The 19,814-nt window shown below is 47.2% G+C and overlaps 1 protein-coding gene and 1 pseudogene across 1 annotated transcript in view; both read right to left on the minus strand.

Annotated features, from left to right (window-relative positions):
* Positions 1-19,512, minus strand: part of LOC147747984 (cytochrome P450 2D17-like) — a 227,496-nt gene extending 207,984 nt beyond the window's left edge. The window contains exon 1 of the mRNA XM_086957545.1: positions 19,282-19,512. Coding sequence (XP_086813671.1) covers positions 19,282-19,491 — 210 coding nt within the window. The 5' untranslated portion in view covers positions 19,492-19,512. The remainder of the gene's footprint in view (positions 1-19,281) is intronic.
* Positions 9,614-16,174, minus strand: LOC147747987 (dnaJ homolog subfamily C member 30, mitochondrial-like; annotated as a pseudogene).
* Positions 19,513-19,814: the final 302 nt, after the last annotated feature.

A 19,814-nucleotide genomic window follows, 5' to 3' on the forward strand; every position in this document is an offset into this window, starting at 1 on the left:
GGACCTAGTCGCAGTACAGCCCCCTTTAGGAGAATAAAGGTAGCAGCTGGTCCCATTCCAGTTTAGATTAATCCTGATTTGAAACTACAAAGAAGAAACTCTGGACTTCGACGTTCTGCTCCACGGAAGACTGAAGAAATCTCCCTTGTGGCCAAGGAGTGACCACCCTGCACAAGCAGGCACCATCAAGCATCCTAGCGGTTCACTTTGTCGTCCTTCCCGGTGGAACCAGACTTTACAGCCCGACGAGACCCGGACTTCCAGACCTCTCCGACCTCTACCTACATCTGCAGCACAGCTGAGATCCGTGGGTGCGACGAGACACGTGGGACCGGCCATCTTGGAGAAACTGCACTTCGCTTCCAGCACGACTTCAGAGGCATCCTCGAGAAAAGGCTTTGGGGATTGAGAAGCCCCAGCCCCGAGCAGCTCCTGCACAGAAGATCAGCCCTCCAGCATCCACGAGATCTGCGTGGGGCTCTTTTGCTTGATTGCTGCTCGACGCGTTGTCTGGTCACTTGCCGGCTGGCTAGTGACCTCCTAGACGACGATCCACGAAATCTACATAGCAGGTCTGGTTGCTCCAGACTGGCCCTTGCTTCACTGTAAAGGAGAAGCATCCTGGACCCTCCTGGTCCGCACCAGACGCCATTTCCACTCACCGCGTGGGTTGCCTTTGCCAAGGCCTGTTAACGCCGAATCCGGAACAGAAACCGCCGACAGCGAGAGCCTGCGTGGGACAGCTCGTGCCTCCATCTGGTCATCGAAGACACCTCCTGGTCCACGTGGCTGCAGAGTCAAGCGAACACTCTTCACCTGATCGCGACGACAGCATCTGGTTCCTTCCTGGTTCCACTCCGGTCACTGGCTAGTGACTTTGAACATTGTCCCCTCTGCTTTCAGGTCTCCATCTTCCTAGATCCACCCTTGGATCGCACCGGACATCTTCCTCCTGGTCGCCTGCAGCATCTTTCTTCAAGGACCCATAGACTTCGACGCGGAAACCCGACACACTTTCACACCTATGCACCCGCAGCCCGTGGGTGAGGTAACGAGAGCATTTCGGTGCTCAAGGGTAGATTGACTCTCCTAGTGTCCAGGTATCCTGTTGTTTTAGTCGTAACTAGTCGGAACTGTCTTTTACTTACCTTTTCGTAATTTGTTCTGCCCATTGACTTTGTTCGGCATCTCGTGTGTGAGTTCACACTCTGCACACGCGTCCCGTGGGCCTCCTACTACTTACCTAAGGTTAGGGTAGTGTAGTCCCAGCGATCCTTCAGCCTTTGGGCATCTTCATTTCCTCTATCGATTTCCTTATACCATTTACTTAGTATATGGTTTGTCGTGCCCCTAGGGCACCATTGTAATTTGTGCAACTTATCGTATTTTTCTTAAGAGTCTTGTCATGTGCTTAGCCCTCTGATCTCATAAAGAGTTCAGAGGTGTTTTGTTAGTAATAAATATATTATTTATTTTTATAACAACCTGTGTGGTGTCCTTTCATTTGGTATTCAAGGGAATTTGGTAAAACGGCTGGCTTCACATGCCAAAAGAGTTTAGCCTAAGACTGCTTTGTCCATGCTACCATTAGGATAGCTGGTCTATAAGGTTGACTTACAACCAATCACCATAAGGGTTGTTTGGACTGATACAAGGTGATCACTAGAACTAGTGAGCATCATATATCAGGCCAACTTCTCACAATGGTGTGCAGCGGTTGGGATTTGAGCTTGCTGTTGTTTTTACCAAATATAATCTTGAGGTATCATTTGAAAGATCACATAAGGTACCATAGGTACATATAACAAAGCTTAGAAATACTCTGAGTTCTATTGAACCAGCTGTTGTAGTAGAAAGAGAGTAGCACACCCTGACTACAACTCTTAGCAAGGGATCAGTAGGAAAACCCATAGTGTAGGTAAGTGCACCACTTACACCTCACTAGAAAGCATGTCTATCACAGGAGGGAACACAGGGACTCCCCTTGTGATTATTGACCCTTCACAGGTCCTTTCCAGATATGCAGCACTCCGCTTCCAGGAGATGAGACAACCCTACCCTTCCTTTTCTGTTAGGTCTCTTAGAGACATATGATGCTAGAAGGGCTTCTAACCCAGGCCCCTCAGATGCAGCAGATGGAAGCATGCCCCCCTTAGAAGGTAACCTTGAGTCTAACCTCCCTGAAACAGAAGATTTAGATGGTAGGGAAGATGGGAACTCATCTGAGGAAGAGGTAGACAATGGCCAGGCTGTAGTCAGCAGACTCACAAGGGCCAACTTAAGCCTACATGGGGATGGAACAGGGGGAGCCCCAGACCTATCCACAAGCAGGCCTAACCTTAGGAATAGAAGAGGTAGATCTCACTCCAGAGAATCTAACACATCTATTCACTCCCATGTCTCTCACTCATCTTCTCAGAGGGGGATGACTTTCCCCTCAGAGAAGAGAACATGAGGCAAAGATGAAGGAAGTTATTCTGAGGATCCAAAGGGAAGAACTTGCCCTTGCCAAGGAGAAACTTGCCTTTGCCAGAGAGCAGAAATTGAGTGAGTTAGAACCCACTGGTGGCAGCATTATCCCTAGAGATAAAGACAGGAGTTTTGACAATTGACACCTGAGTAAAATAGTGCCCTACTATAAGGTAGGAGATGACATCCACAAATGGATGACTGCTCTGGAGAGGGCCTGCAAAGTACAGCAGGTATCCCAGAGTCAGTGGGCAGCTATATTGTGGCTCTCCTTTGAAGGTAAAGGTAGAGATAAGCTCCTCACTGTTAGAGATGAGGATGCTAATGATTACCAAGTCCTGAAAAATGCACTGATTGATGGGTTTGGCCTAACAACTGAACAGTACAGGTTGATGTTCAGAGACACCCAGAAAACTCAGTCTCAGGATTGGACTGACTTTGTTGATTGTGCCACTAAGGCTTTGGAAGGCTGGTTACTGGGAAGTAAAGTTACTGATTGCACATGATTGTACAATCTTATTATGAGAGAGCAAGTCTTAAATAATTGTCAGAACCAGTTATTACACCAGCACCTGGTAGACTCAGATCTGACCTCTCCACAAGAATTGGGTAAGAGGGCAGACAAATGGGTCAGAACCAGGATTGGGCCTTAGAATCAGGGTGGTGGCCAAAAGAAAGAATCAACCAAGCCACAAGAGAAGGGTGGGAATAAATCAAAAGATCAAACCACATCAGGGCCCCAAAAATTCCCCTTAAGGGGTGGGTCCCAGAATCCTTCCAATAACCAAACGAAACCTTATTGCCATGCCTTCAAACAGGTAGGCCATTGGAAAACTGACAGCAGTTGCCCCAAGGCCAACAATAAGGAAAATATTCCTCCAAGTAACACTCCAACACCTCCTGTTACTACTAGTAGTAATCCCCCAGGTGGTGGGAGTGCCCCCAAGAATTTGGTTGGGTATACTTGGGGAACTCAGGTGGACTTTGGCCTAACCAGGTCCTCTACCACAGATACTCTTGTCTGTGAAAATGGCATGGGGTTTGCCAACTTCACTGCTTGTCCCAACACTTTGGACAAGTACAGACAGGAGCCCCTCATCAATGGTCTGAAAGTTGAGGCCTATAGAGACACAGGGGCTAGCATCACTATGGTGACTGAGAGTCTAGTCCCCTCAAGGCAACTTTTACCTGGAGCCACATACCAGGTGACCAACATTGATGGAGTGCAGAAAGATCATCCCATGGCAGTGGTAAATCTCAGCTGTGGATGTGTCACTGGTCCCAAGAGAGTGGCAGTGTCATCAAACTTACCTGAACTCAGGTGGACTTTGGCCTAACCAGGTCCTCTACCACAGATACTCTTGTCTGTGAAAATGACATGGGGTTTGCCAACTTCACTGCTTGTTCCAACACTTTGGACAAGTACAGACAGGAGCCCCTCATCAATGGTCTGAAAGTTGAGGCCTATAGAGACACAGGGGCTAGCATCACTATGGTGACTGAGAGTCTAGTCCCCTCAAGGCAAATTTTACCTGGAGCCAAATACCAGGTGACCAACATTGATGGAGTGCAGAAAGATCATCCCATGGCAGTGGTAAATCTCAGTTGGGGATGTGTCACTGGTCCCAAGAGAGTGGCAGTGTCATCAAACTTGCCTGTTGATTGTCTTTCGGGGAATGATTTATAGATCTCAGCCTGGGCTGAGGTAGAGCAAGAAACCCATTCTAAAATGGTAAATCTCCATGGAAAGGTTAGTGGGGCTGTGATGGCCACAGCCCCAGTCCAAGATGTCCTCCCTGAACAGGCCAGGAGGGCTGCGCCAGTCTCAGCCCAATCTCAAACAGATTCCTTCCCTGAACAGGTTGGCAGGGCTGTGATGGTAACAGCCCATACCCAAACTGAGTCCCTTCCTGAAAAGGTTGGTGGGGCTGTGATGGCCACAGCCAAAACTCACAGATAATAGTGTTGTGAAGCCTGAAACTATGGATCACTCCACTCAAACAGAGAGCATTGAGGAGGAAGAGAGATCTCCCTCCCACCAGACTTTAGGAAAGGATCAGCTTCCTCAGGGAACTGATCTTACCCCTTGTGAAGAAACTGCCCCAGAGGTAGTCAGGCCTAGCCTGGCATAACCCCTGATGTCAGTGGACCCTTCCAAGGTGGGACCCAGCCTGGAGCAGGTAACCTGCCCCTCTCTACCCTGCCTCAGTCAGCCCAGGGCTGCAGAGGTCAGGGAGGCCAGTGGACCCCAAAGGGCCCCCTGTCCAAAAGAACTCCCCAATCAGCAGATTAAGAGCACCAAAGCTAGCAGTCCTAGCCAGGTGAAAATAAAACAAACTCCTGAGGGATCCCCCTTAAACTTAGTTAGGGACCTCCCACAGATGGACACTGTGGGGCACAGCCAAACCTCGGACCTGTTCCTCCAGTAAGCCAAACAGAGGGACCCAGCCTCCAGCTTTAGGTAGCCAGAGGTTAACCCTCAGAGCACCCTGCAACTCAGTCCTGGAAAGAAAGGCATATATGGTGGGTGGTGATTGGAGGAAGTTGAGCCCAACATTAGTGGAGCTCACTTCAGTACTCCATCCCAGGACCAGCCTTTTACTTTGCCAAAACACAGGTAGAGATTCCTTATGGTGGAGACCCTCAGATACCCTTAGGGTGAGGGATTGCTTAGTGGACCACGATAGGGGGTAACCATGCCAGTGCATGCACCTCCTCATATGACCACTCAGGCAATATAGGCTTACCAGGTCAAGGATAGCCTGATCTCCTTTTGTTGGGGGGGGGGGGGTTGTGTAGGAAGGTGGATATCTGACTATGGTTACCCCCAACTTTTTGCCTAGTGTTTAGCTGGTTTTCAACTTAGTTGGCCTGGGATTCTGCTATTCAGGACCCCAGGCTTCCTGCTCTCTCTGTTAAAATGGACTCCATGTACCTTAGGTACATATGTAATTGGTATTGGGTCACTCTTGTAAGTCCTTGTACAGTGTACCATAGGTACCCAGGGCATAAGTGCACCCAAGGCGTACCAGGGGCTGCAGCATGTATTATGCCACCCCTGGCTGGCCATCCAAAACAGACATAACTGGCTGGTAACAAAGATGGGGCAAGGTGGTGTAATCACCCTTTGCTTTAGATATAGTATACCTATATCTAACCCACAATGGACACATATACTCCTATAAGTCACTCCTATGGCAGGCCTTATCAATCCTGAAGGCAGAGTGCTTGGAAATATGTGAGATGGTGCTCTAGCATGAGCTGAGCCTATCTGCAGCTTTCGGAACCATGTCCTTATAGCTGTTCCATGATAACACTATACCATATACTCTTAAGTGCATTATAATCCTCGCGGTTATTGCTAACTTTGGCATAGCATTATCAAAACATGTAGAGTAAGGTGTCATACGAATTGGAATACTATCCACTCGCCAGTTCTGGCGACGGGGGTAGCATTCCACCCTTTTAAAAGGACACAACATGTATGTAACTGTGAACCCCTGTTAAAGTTAAACAGAGCACCAGCATCACCAAATGGATGCTGCCACCACAGACACGAGTCTGACCTCCTGCTGCTGGGAGTCCTTCCAGCGAGGGAGGCCTGGACAAAGGGTTTCCTGCCTTGGGAGGTGCTAGCACCACCCCAGACAGGATTTTGTGTATTGAGGTAGGACAGGCTGAAAGGAATGAGACATGCCTGGGGCACACAAGGTGTCCCTGTGCATACCCTGGTTCAAACCTGTTGCTGGGGCACTCCAGCCCCAGCTCTGGCGCGAAACCAGACAAAGGATAGGGGGTGTAACCACCCCCCTTCCTGGTCCCACCCATAGGAGAGACCTAGTCGCAGTACAGTCCCCTTTAGGAGAATAAAAGTTAGGACCTGGTCCCTTTCCAGTTTAGATTAATCCTGATTTGAAACTACAAAGAAGAAACTCTGGACTTCGACGTTCTGCTCCACGGAAGACTGAAGAAATCTCACTTATGGCCAAGGAGTGACCACTCTGCACAAGCAGGCACCATCAAGTGTCCTAGCGGTTCACTTTGTCGTCCTTCCCGGTGGAACCAGACTGCAGAGCCCGACGAGACCCGGACTTCCAGACCTCTCCGACCTCTACCTACATCTGCAGCACAGCTGAGATCCGTGGGTGCGACGAGACACGGGGGACCGGCCATCTTGGAGAAACTGCACTTCGCTTCCAGCACGACTTCAGAGGCATCCTTGAGAAAGTGCTTTGGGGATTGAGAAGCCCCAGCCCCGAGCAGCTCCTGCACAGAAGATCAGCCCTCCAGCATCCACGAGATCTGCTTGGGGCCCTTTTGCTGGATTGCTGCTCAACGCGCTGTCTGGTCACTTGCCGGCTGGCTAGTGACCTCCTAGACGTCGATCCACGAAATCTACATTGCTGATCTGGTTGCTCCAGACTGGCCCTTGCTTCCCTGCAAAGGAGAAGCATCCCAGATGCCATTTCCACTCACCGCGTGGGTTGCCTTTGCCAAGGCCTGTTGACGCCGAATCCGGAACAGACACCGCCGACAGCGAGAGCCTGCGTAGGACAGCTCGTGCCTCCATCCTGGTCGTCGAAGACACCTCCTGGTTACGTGGCTGCAGAGTCAAGCGTCCACTCTTCACCTGATCACGACGACAGCATCTGGTTCCTTCCTGATTCCACTCCAGTCACTGGCTAGTGACTTTGAACATTGTCCCCTCTGCTTTCAGGTCTCCATCTTCCTCGATCCACCCTTGGATCGCACCAGACATCTTCCTCCTGGTTGCCTGCAGCATCTTTCTTCAAGGCTCCATAGACTTCGACGCGGAAACCCGACACACTTTCGCACCTATGCACCCGCAGCCCGTCGGTGAGATAACGAGAGCATTTCGGTGCTCAAGGGTAGATTGACTCCCCTAGTGTCCAGGTATCCTGTCGTTTTAGTCGTAACTAGTGGTAACTGTCTTTTACTTACCTTTTCGTAATTTGTTCTGCCCATTGACTTTTTTCCGCATCTCTCGTGTGAGTTAACACTCTGCACACGCGTCCCGTGGGCCTCCTACTACTTACCTAAGGTTAGGGTAGTGTAGTCCCAGTGATCCTTCAGCCTCTGGGCATCTTCATTTCCTCTATTGGTTTCCCTATACCATTTACTTAGTATATGGTTTGTCGTGCCCCTAGGGCACCATTGTAATTTGTGCAATTTATCGTATTTTTCTTAAGAGTCTTGTCATGTGCTTAGCCCTCTTATCTCATAAAGATTTCAGAGGTGTTTTGTTAGTAATAAATATATTGTTTATTTTCATAACAACCTGTGTGGTGTCCTTTCATTTGGTATTCAAGGGTATTTGGTAAAACAGCTAGCTTCACATGCCAAAATAGTTTAGCCTTAGACTGCTTTGTCCATGCTACCATTAGGATAGCTGGTCTATAAGATTGACTTACAACCAATCACCATAAGGGTTGTTTGGACCGATACAATGTGATCACTAGAACTAGTGAGCATCATATATCAGGCCAACTTCTCACAGTCAGGAGCACCTTCCCTGGCAGTTTAGGCTGAACTATTCCCATTGGAGCAGGGTTCAAGACTGATTTGCATATGGCTGGGTCCATACTGAAGTGCCATGGTGGGCGAAAACCAATGAGTTGGGATGTTGCTCTGAGAGATCGCCATAGGCTGAGATTAATTCAATCCATCACTTTGTTTTTTGATGGCCTAAGAGAGACGGGTATATCCAAACATGAGTCCCATGCTCACAGTGCCATTGGAACCAGGCTCTTCTTTGGCACCCGCCAATGACCTTCCTCTCAAAGAATTTCCTCACTACCACTCTCTAACTATGATCCTAATCTGTCTATTGCCCCCTCTCCAATGCATTTCATTAGTTTTATAGCGCTACAAATTCACATGTAGGTTGTCAGAGCACTTGAAATCACACACACACATTATACAGAGACAATTAATCATACATGTGTTAGTCAGCCTATGAGAAATGTTTCATAAGACAATGAGGATTTCAAGGTGAAGGAATCACGTTATCCAGACTAGTAAGCAGTTTATTTTAAGAGTGTTTGGTCTGGAGAAGCACTAACTCTGGATTTAAAACATACCACGGTGGTTGGGCTTGGCTTTACTAATAGAAATGTATTTCTACCTAAACTAACTCTTTTTAGCAGCATTAAGAAAACGAAAGACTGGAGAAAACATAAGGTTCCAACCCAAAGCCTTGCATATGGCATGCAGCTCTTTGATTACAGTTCACTGCGCTATATCAGGATTGTAACGTATGAACTGCAAAAAAAAAACAAAAGGATGTCTATGACAAAAGCAGTAAACCACTCAGCTATCCCTATAAAATACAGTTCTGTGATCTGCATGGTACGCATACTTTGTAGCAGTCTTATAACCCTCTGCGCTACTTTATGATGACTCAGTACTTCCATTAGACAAAACTGGATCTTTATTCAGCATGAAAATGAACCACCAGAGTTATCTTGACATTTGTATTGTTGCCTAAAACCTGGCCCACACACACTCTGCAGCGGGTGCTTTTAAACTCATAAGTTATTTCAAAACGCCACCTCCCACTCCAGAGGTCAGAGCCAGCTGAGTCTGCACCGGTCGCACGACCCTGAAGCCAGCCCTGGCTGAGATTAATTCAAGCATTTCATCCATCACTTTGTTTTTTGATGCATCACATTAACATAAAACTGTCCTTTAAACCCAGACCTATTGGCATGACAGCGTTTTTTTAATTCAACGATCCAAATTGATAAATGCAATTTTGCAGGCTTGCACATGAGTGCTACGTGCACCTACAAAATATAACCACTGTGTCATAGCGCCTCATTTTTTTGATACTTTTTGCTTTTTAGCCATGTTGCACAGCTTTGGGGTTGGTGTACAGCAAGGATAAAAAGCATGGGCAAAGCCAATAAGTCCCTAATGCGAAACCGATTGGCTTTTCCAATGCTTGGTTTTAGAAGACTTGCTAACTGTATTGTGCCTAATCCAAAGCCCCCCAATATTTTCATATAATGGGGAACAAGCAGCAGTAGATTGTGAGACCTTTTCTTTACATTAGGTGGTCACTGGGCAGTATCCCTGGTGGATACTGTTATTAACCATTGGTGTGTCAACTTTTAAGACTTGTTCATTCCATCTTTATGACAGAGTTACTCCTTTCAATACCTCGTTTGTCCGAACATGCCAACAGCGAGCAGTCAAGGCTGGTAAATGGGTTGGAACTCAGAAGAACTAGGACACAATAATCAGATCAATAACTGTAGGAGTTATCTTTTAAAAGGGTCTCATTTAGAAAATGGATTATGGAATCTAACCCCAAAAATTTACTCTATGACTTATTGCTCCCTACCCTCCTCTCCTCACATACAGTGCGTGGGAAGTGTCCTGCAAAGTGATAATGGGAAGTTGAGCACCAATGCCGGTTTTTGCTTTGCATCTGGATGTGGAGGGTTGATTTTTTGAAGGCGTTAAACTGGACTACAAGTCCCAGACTGCACAATGCAAACATCATCTAGGTAAACTACCCTCGCATGGACATTGGAAACCTGAGAAAGCTGTAAATATGAGGAGTCCATATATTTCACATGTTGTTATAAACAAGTTTAATTTGAACGTTAGACTCGGTGGCGTATTTTACAGCTAAAGCTAGAATGACCCCTTTTGGAGGGTGGAAACGTTGGGCGGTGTAGTCAAGGTCGGACTGTCCTATAGGGCATCAGGCAGTGCGCAGTGGGCTCCTCTGACATAGTGTGTGAGCCGCTTTTTTAAAAACATTTTGGGGGCCGGTTTTATGTTTAGAAGGTAAGAGGGGCCCCTTACTGAACCAGTGGGACTAGGGCACTGACACAGTGAAATATGAGAGAATCCCAAAGGGTGAACTTCAAAAGCACACAAGATGCATGCACCTACCTACACTTTCACTCCTCTCAATCAACTCACTTGTCATACATCATAATAGAAAGTGCCTTATAACTCTAAAGAATTTCCATAGAATAAAAATAGAACAAATGTATTTGTTGTACATAGAAACAAAAGTATTGCATATGTAAATACATGTGTCTAACATAATCCAGCTAATATCACAGATTTAAAAAAGGACAATCATACAATACAAATAAATCGATAAAAACAGTGTATTAATAGAAAATACCACTCCTAGGGCCAGATGTAGGTAGCCCTTTACCGATCGGAATCGGCCGAAAATACCGATTTTCGGCCGTTTCCGATCGGTAAAGGGCTATTGAGATGTAGGGGCACATTTTCGGTAATTTTACCGAATCGGTATCATTACCGAATCGGTAAATTTTCCGATTCGGTAATATGTACCGAATCGGTAAAATAATTACCGATTCGGTAATATATACCGATTCGGTAAAATTACCGAAAATGCTATGTAGGTAGGCAATGTACCTTCTGCACATGGCTTACAGAATCGGTATTTTACCATGGAATACAAATCCATGGTAAAATACCGATTCCGGTGTGCATGCACATGTGTGCATGCACACCTATGTCATGTGACAGGCAGACCTGCCCTTAGGGCAGGTATGCCTGCCACATGGCACCCAAGCCTGTTTTGGGGGTGCCAGGGGGTGTCAAAGTGACACCCCCTGCACCCTTGTGAAATTCGGTATTGACCGATTCGGTAAATACCGAATCGGTAAAGCCTATTGATTTCTATGGGCTTTGAAGCCCATAGGAATCAATAGGCTTTACCGATTCGGTATTTACCGAATCGGTAAATACCGAATTTTACCGATTCGGTAAAAGGGAACATTTGGATTCCCTACATACCAACCCCTCACATTTACCGAATCTTAAATACCGAATCGGTAAAATTCGGTAATTTTCGGTAATTAAGATTCGGTAAATGTTACTTACCTACATCTGGCCCCTAGAGAGTTACACAAACAGACTAATATGATCAGTCTTCTACAGTTAATACATCTACAAAAATACAATAGTACTCGCACTGGGGGATAGACTCCTTTATATTCAATATTCCCACAATGTTGAGTTGGTAGATTGATCTACCAACTCAACATTGTGTGAATATTGAATATAAAGGAGTCTATCCCCCAGTGCGAGTACTATTGTATTTTTGTAGAGGTATTAACTGTAGCAGACTCGTGGGCGTTCCGGCGGTTTTTTCCCTCTCCGCCCCTTTTAAAACGTCATGCGGCGGTGGGCGGGTGTTTTTTTTTTTCCCCCGTGATGTTTTGGTCTTTTTCGAAGTGCCTTTACCCGGAGTGGTCTGCGAGATTTAAGTTGCCAGGAAGTTGTTTCTATTTGCGATCAGGTAAGCAGCATTTTGTTTATAATTTTCTTTTCCCTTTGTACGTTTACCCAGTCTCATGTCGTCTCCCTGTTTGTACGTGTACCCCGTCTTATGTCGTCTCCCTGTTTGTCTTACGTCTTTGCGTGTCTCGTTTTGCCTTTGTAGCTCCTCGCGTTTCCTTTTCATGTGCCGCTCCCGTTCAAGCTGCTCGCTGTAGTGGGCTCGATAGAACTTGTCGAAGTCGAAGATTGGCTTGGAGGAAGAGAGGCGGGACGAGGACGTGCTCTCTGTCCTCTTGGGATCCATCCACCTTCCCCTTTGGTTTCTCCGCCGCCCGCACTTCCTCTTGGCTTAGGATTCCTCGGTCGTACTTCTTGTGCAGGGTGACGCTGCCCAGTATGAGGTAGGCCTCGCTAATCTCGGTGAAGCGGTGCGCCCGTGTCTCGTCGCCATTGTTGCGGTCCAGGTGGTAGCGGAACGACTGGCAGTAGTAGGCTGTCTTGATCTGGGACTGAGTGGCTGAGCCAGGGGACACCAAGGATATCGTAGTAGGAGGTCAGGCTGCGGAAGAGCGGTGGCTTCGGGGAGCCATTGTTCCTTCCAGCTCCGTTAGTCGTAGAGTAGACCCTGGTGAAAGAGTTCTGGTGGCCGACAGCAGAGAGCCGCCCCCTGGTGCTTGTTATTTTTTATTTCGAAAATAGTTTGTTTCTCTGTATTTTTCTGACATCCACAAGTTCCCACACAAAGCCTCAATTGAGAATGGAACTTTTCTACCGAGTTTTCCCAAGGTGGTTTGGTGGCAGTAGAGAGGGGACCGTCAAGGGACAGGGGGCGTTGTTACTCTTTCAATATCACATTAGATTTCGATTTGTATTTCTTCCTGCCGGCCACCTGAGACCCGGCGACCGAAGCAGAGCGCCACTGTGCTCCGGAGGTGGGAGAGGTATCCGTGCACGGAGGGTTCGTGCAGAGGCGGCGTCGGTGCTGCGAGAAGGATGTGTGCACACTGGTGTCCGTGCAGACAGTGAGGTGTGGGCATAATCCTCTTCTGTGGTTAGTGTCTGTCTGTGCGTGGAAAGGCGTCTGGGGAGAGAGAGGGCGGGCTGGCGGGAGAGAGAGACCGAGGGATCCACGCTGAGAGACAAGTCTGTGTCTGAAGAGGTAGGTAGGCGTCTGTGCACACAGAGGAGTCAGCACACTCTCTGCTTGTGCAGAGAAGTGTCTAAAAAGGGTCGTCTGTGGTCAGATTCTGTATATACAAAAGAGGTCTGAGCACGTGTAAATGCTGTAAGTTGCTGCTGTGAGTGACGTCTGTGCTTCCAGCAGTATACCTGCGTGTGGGGCTCTGTCCTCCTGCAGAGGTATCGGCCTCAGAGGTCTGTGCTGGGAGCAGTGTCTGGGCAGTCCTGGCCGTGCTGGGAGCGGCAGCTGTGCTTGCGTGCTGAGGCCAGTGTCTGGCTGTAAGAAGTGTCTGTGTGGGCTCAGCGCGTACTGTGGCCGGTCCGGTCGGCTCTCTGCAGTGGTTGTGCAAATGCACGCACCGTGAGTAGAAGGTGAGAGCGCCCGTGCTGTGAGCCACAGGTACTGGGACCACGTGTCCTGTGAGTAGTGCCCGTGAGTAAGTAGTAGCCGTGGAGGTGCTGTTGCGCTGTGAGGCACAGGTACTGGGACCACGTGTCCTGTGAGTAGTACCTGTGTGTAAGTAGTAGCCGTGGAGGTCTGTTGCGCTGTCAAGGCGCCGTCACGAAGATTAAGCGAACTATTGCCCAGAGTCTATGTGCTTACATCTGTGTGCTTGTATTTTTTTATATTTAGATATTTAGCAATACACTCTGACATGCAAAGTCACTTTCAACATTTTAAGCAAATATCGCTACTTGGCAAGGTAGTTGGAAAGGGGCAATTTAACTTTGTCGTTTTGTAGGGGATCCGCGTTGTGTGGTTCAGGTGGTATTTGTCCCTCGCAGTTACAATTGCAGCCTCTCTCATGTAGTCAGGACATAATGTTTCTACTTCTGAGGTTTCATTTAGCTATTTAAGGTATTTTGGGAGTTGTTTTCGTTTGAGTGGCAGGCCGGATACCAATGGTTTGTTCAGAATAGCCAAGCACTGGAAACATGGCTATGCTTGCTTCCCTGCCCCCTGGCTGTGCTTGCTTCCCTGCCCACTGGCTGTGCTTGCTTCCCTGCCCGTGCTTGCTTCCCTGCCCGTGCTTGCTTCCCTGACCCCTGGCTGTGCTTGCTTCCCCGCCCCCTGGCAGTGCTTACTCCCCACCCCCTGGTTCCCCTCCCCCTGGCTGTGCTTGCTCCCCTGCAACCTGTCTGTGCTTGCTTCCCTGCCACCTGGCTGTGCTTGCTTCCCTGCCCCCTCGCTGTGCTTGCTTCCCTGCCCCCTCGCTGTGCTTGCTTCCCTGCCCCCTCGCTGTGCTTGCTTCCCCTGAGTGTGTGTGTGGCTCTGGGTGGGTGTGTGTGGCTCTGGGTATGTGTGTGTGGCTCTGGGTGTGTGTGTGTGTGTGGCTCTGGGTGTGTGTGTGTGTGTGTGTGTGTGTGTAGGTGTGCTCTGGGGGGGTGTGTGTGGGGCTCTGGGGGTGTGTGTGTGTGTGTGGCTCTGGGTGTGTGTGGCTCTGGGTGTGTGTGTGCGTGTGGCTCTGGGTGTGTGTGTGTGTGGCTCTGGGTGTGTGTGTGTGGCTCTGGGTGTGTGTGTGTGGCTCTGGGTGGGTGTGTGTGTGTGGCTCTGGGTGTGTGAGTGTGGTAATAATTGCTGTCTGCTGAGCTCGTCCGTAGGGTACAATAGGTCTCACATTTGCGAGAGATTAAGCTAATGGCAATGTAAATGACAATGCCATTTATTTATCTGTTTTCAAAACCAACACATAAATACAAATTTTGTCATTTACAATGCCAATAGCTCTAACTTTTCCAAAGGCGAAACCATTGTATTGTAAATGCTTGTTTTTTAAGCTATCTTGTTTGCTAACGGGCCGGGGAAGTCGCTTTTATTTTGGTGCCCGGGTCTATTTTTAGGGCTCGGCCTACGTCACCACGAAGTGGGGCGGAGCTCCGAGCTCCTATTGTTAAAGAGAAAAAAAAAAGGTTTCTTTAGGGCTCGGGCCAGAAACATTCCTTAGTGCGCGTGCTTTTTTTATGTCATCTGCATAGTAATTCGTCTTCGCTGTGCTGTCTTTTTAGTAGCCTTGACGCGATAGGCTATATGTTTTTTCGTCCGCCATTTTTGGCATTTTCTGTGCGGTTTCGCGCACGGCAGTCCATAAATATCAATTAGGAGCTGTCAGGGTTCTGCGATAATGTAATGCAGATGTTGTAGGCGCGTTCACCAGTCTGCAGTGAATGGCGCGCGTTCGTGCTTTTCCTGTGTTCTCTTCAAGACTTCACGGTCTGCCTATGGAGTAATGTAACAGGTACTGACCACTTTACTGTTTACCGAATGGTCTCCAAGGAGAGAAAACATGAGTATTTTTCCCACCCGTACTACAAGATAAAAAAGTAACCCACCAATAACCGAAAATGAGATTTACGTCAGAAAAAAAAGGTATTGTTTATCGTTATCGAGTTAAGGACATGGTGTTTTCCAGAAGACAGTGGTAATTTACAGTGTGGTGCGGTAGATGCAGGTTTGGGGTGCATGAAAGTGACTAACTTTTGGGTGTCTCCTCATGTTTGCTGTCTTTAGCCTCATGTTTGCTGTCTTTAGCCACACGTTAACAGGAAGAGCTTCATCTACCTAGCCCAGCTTCAGAGAATAACCGAGGTCAGTGTGTGTGCCCGACAGCTCGGGTGCACCGTTGTGCATCTTGCTGGTGTGCACTGCACTCCTCCGGATTCAAGCTAGCCAGGGTAGGTGACTGCTCGCCGCCTCGTTCCCTTCTCATGGTGCGCACCCCAGGCCGCCTCTGTCAGATCACTGCTTGTGAATCACCAGCGTGTACGTGTTATTTACAACTCACTTGAGGGAAATCAGCACCGAATATACAGAGGCCACACTCTGGATTTAGTTACAAGAATCGCAAAACTGTAGTAGACGTCACTTCATCATAAATCTTCTCGGTGAGTTTGCAAGTTGTTTATTTGTTAAGGAGTTATATAATTCCACGAATGCCCCTCACTCTTCTTACGGTTGCTTGTTTATTGACGGAGAGTATTTGTTCTTCCAATTCCTATTTTGTTATCACCCTTGTCGTTAGCATTATTGTACCTACAATCATAAACCTCACTAACTTCTTACTTCCGCCTATTTCCTGACGCTGCAGCAGTGGCCCTGGATTGACTTCATGAAGTTTGCCGCTGATATTAAGCTAATCCGAACCTACGGCATCTTCTGCTGTAAACTGTGAGGTGCTCTGAGGCGACATGTCACATCCTTTTCAGTAAGGAACGCTGATAGCTGTACCATCTAGTGCTATATATGTGAGAACTTATGCTATGCTGAGCATTAGACTATAATATCACATTTCGCGTCATGTTGTTAACCTTGTTACTTGAGTGGGGTGCGTGTAACCTGTAATCAAGTTCAACATACGTTGCAGCCACGTTATGTCGCATGTTGTGCGGTGGGGTAGTTCTTTCCAAGCCACATAAGTGTTGCAGTGGAGCGTAGGGCTCCACAACGCACCGTGCTGCTGTCCTGCATTCGCTGGGCTGTAGTATACTCAATGCCACGCAGTATCCTGCTTTTAAGGTTTCCTATTTAAATATTTTTTCTAGAATTGTTATGACATGTTGATGTCACCTTATGTTCTGTGGTGCGCTGCAACTCCCACTTCATTGAATTCTTTTTTATGCCTTGTTCTGACTTTCTGCTTCATGCACTGCACCTGTTACAGGCTTTAACCCCGGGTGTGGTACTGTAATAATAAGAATATATTCCTGTCGTGCTCCGCTGTGCACTCTAGCCACTTCTAACTATGCCATGAATGATGCCCGTGCCAGGCTTAGTTTTGTTATTGCATGATAGTTTCCCGCCATGTTACCTCAGGCTGCGGTGTTATACGCTTTCAACCTTCTGCATGCTCGGCCGTGTTGTAGTTTATCCGTGCACCCTTTTCTATTTTACCACTTCCCATCTTTGAACTGGTACACATATTTATGTCATACCCATTTGTGTATGATGGAGTAGTTTTGCAACAATACAATAAAGTTATGTCATGTATTTGAGCAAATATATATATATATTTATTAGGTTATTGTCATTTATCTATGTTAATAAATACAGTTCAGTCTTGTGCGTTTGTTTGCTATTTTAATCACATGACGTACGTATAATCTTGTGTTAAACGCACATTTATGACCTATGTATGTCATGTAAAGTCATGCCATGCTGCACACATTTAAATCAGACGACGCAATTGTGTCATGTTCTGCCTCTTTTCACGTAATATGTTTGTGTCATGTTATCTTAAGACGTATTTCGTGTTGGTATGTCGAGCTTTCAAGGCGGCATACTGCACACTTGTAAAATATGTATGTCATATGCTATGATTTATGGTTTTCATCACGTGTTTTTTGTATGGTATTGTACCGTATTTCTAGTTCCGAAGTCGTTTTCTGACGTTATTTATATTCTCCACGCCATACCACGGCCTCCTTTTAATACTATAGGTACGTGGGTCTCGCTTTGTATAATATTTTTTTGTACCACCGTACATCCTGCCTTGTATGTGTAGGGCGTGCCGTGGCATTCTATGCCGCGGTGCACTACCATATATTTGTATCCTAGTATAGCATGCTACCTTTAATTATATAAGTCATTCTATTTTATGGTACAAATTATATATTTTTATAATTGTACAAGTCATAATGCATTTATGATACATTTCTTTGATTCTGTGTCATGGTGCATATATAATATATTTGTGTCACCCTATGGCAGAGTACAAGTAAATATATATTTAAGTCATGCTACGTACATATGATGTATTATGTATGTACTACCACAGAGCATGACCAGTCATATCAAGATAAATGTGTGTCATTCAATGTTATTGTACATATAATTATATATCTGTGACATTTGGTGTTATATATGTTTGTGTTATTCAATATATGATATGTGTGTTCTCATTTGTGATGTGGTTAACTATATTACCCCCTCCCCAGCCCCAGTGAACCCTCCCCAGCCCTTGTTTCACCTCCAGAACACTCTATAATATTCCTTTACCTGTTTACCCCAAGTACTTTTGTGACATGTGTCAATCTGCGGCTTCTAATACCTCATTTTTTAATGTAAAACGCTGTACTACCTCACAGACTAGGCGCGCTCTAAAATATTTTATGTGTTTCAAAGTATGTGCTGTGTCATGCTACACCTGTGGTGGCAATTTAATCAAGCATAATAGCGTTTGCTTCTGTATTACTGTACATGAGGAGTGCTTATGCCATGGTGCAGTTTATGAGCATGCTCCTTTTTACAGTGTGTGAGTGTGCAGGGTGAACAGTGTGTAAGTGTGCAGGGTGCACATTGTGTGAGTGTGCAAGATGAGTGTGCAGGATGAACAGTGTGTGACTATGCAGGGTGACCAGTGTGAGTGTGCAGTGTGAGCGGTGTGTGAATGTGTAGGGGCAGTGTGTGAGTGTGCAGGAAAGAAACACTCAAAGTAAGTCCACCACACACATACATAACACCACACACACACCATACACACACACCACACACACATACCACACACACACACACACCACACACACACCATGTACACACCACACACATACACCACACACACACCACACACACATACCACACACACATACCACACACACACCACTCTCTCACCACCACACACTCATCACCACTCACCACAACACACTCACTATCACACACTCACCCCCACAGACTCACCCCCACAGACTCACCACTACAAGCACAACCACACACACAACAACACAACACCAGCCCTCAGTGCACGCTTTCACCAGGGCCAAACACCACCAGCCATCAATGCACTCTTTCACCAAGCACAAACACCATCAGGCGTACAACACCAGGCAGCCGTCAGTGCACTCTTTTACAAGGCGCACTCACCAGCAACCGTCAGTGCACGCTTTCACCAAACACACACCATCAGCCATCTGTGCACGCTTTTACCAAGCACACACCCACCCACCAGCCGTCAGTTCACCCTTCCACCAGGCACACACACCTCCCGCCGCCAGTGCACTCTTCCACCAAACACCACCAGTCATCAGTGCACGCATCAATTGTTAACACATCCACAATTAACTATTGTAGCAATCGCAGTATGGTACACTTTACTTTTAAACATATTCATCTAAAGCACAGCATGCCACCATTGCTACAATTACAATCCAACCCACATAATTCCACTACACACCACATGCACAATGCCATTAGCTCAAACTCAAATAAATCCGAGCCCGATTGCATTTCTAATGCTTGTTTATCCCGGTCTTAGCCTGTGTGTTGCTCGAGTTTTAAAGCCTGGTTGGGCACCGCCCTCTCGCCTCTCTCCCTTCCCAGAGCCCCTCCCCCTCCCCACAGTTTACCTTATCGAAGGACGTTGGTAGGTTACGAAAATCCACCTGCAGCATGTTCCCGACGAAGGGCCAGGGCGAAGGGCCGGGTGGGTAGGAACTCCCGCCTTTCCTGCGCTTCATGAAGTCTACTAAAAGGATGAAGGTGATGAAGAAGAGGAACAGAGAAGGGGCGTGAAAGCAGGAGGCCAGCAGGCCCCTGAGAGCAGCCAGCAGCTCCATTATTTCCAGACTCCTCTCTGCGCCTCACTTCCGGGCTCCGCGGCGCTTTCAGCTTCTCTGTTTCACAACAGGACCCTGCCCTGCATTCTGTGAACTCGTAGCTCCGCCCTTCACCTTTGCTCCATCCTCTGCTGCTTTCCGCTTTAAATGCATACATTGCTCTTGTTTATCTTCTCTACTATTCTCACTTTTAAGTTCTTTACTTTGTCCTCTCCCCTTCTCTCTAATACGGGGTTGTTTAGTGGGACTTTTTCTTATTCTAAAAATCTGTCTCTCTAACTCGTCATAGTTCATAGCCCTTCCTCCCCCTTTACCGCTGTTTC

This window comes from Lissotriton vulgaris, chromosome 1_1 (assembly GCF_964263255.1).
Source record: "Lissotriton vulgaris chromosome 1_1, aLisVul1.2, whole genome shotgun sequence".
Taxonomy (NCBI): Eukaryota; Metazoa; Chordata; class Amphibia; order Caudata; family Salamandridae; genus Lissotriton; species Lissotriton vulgaris.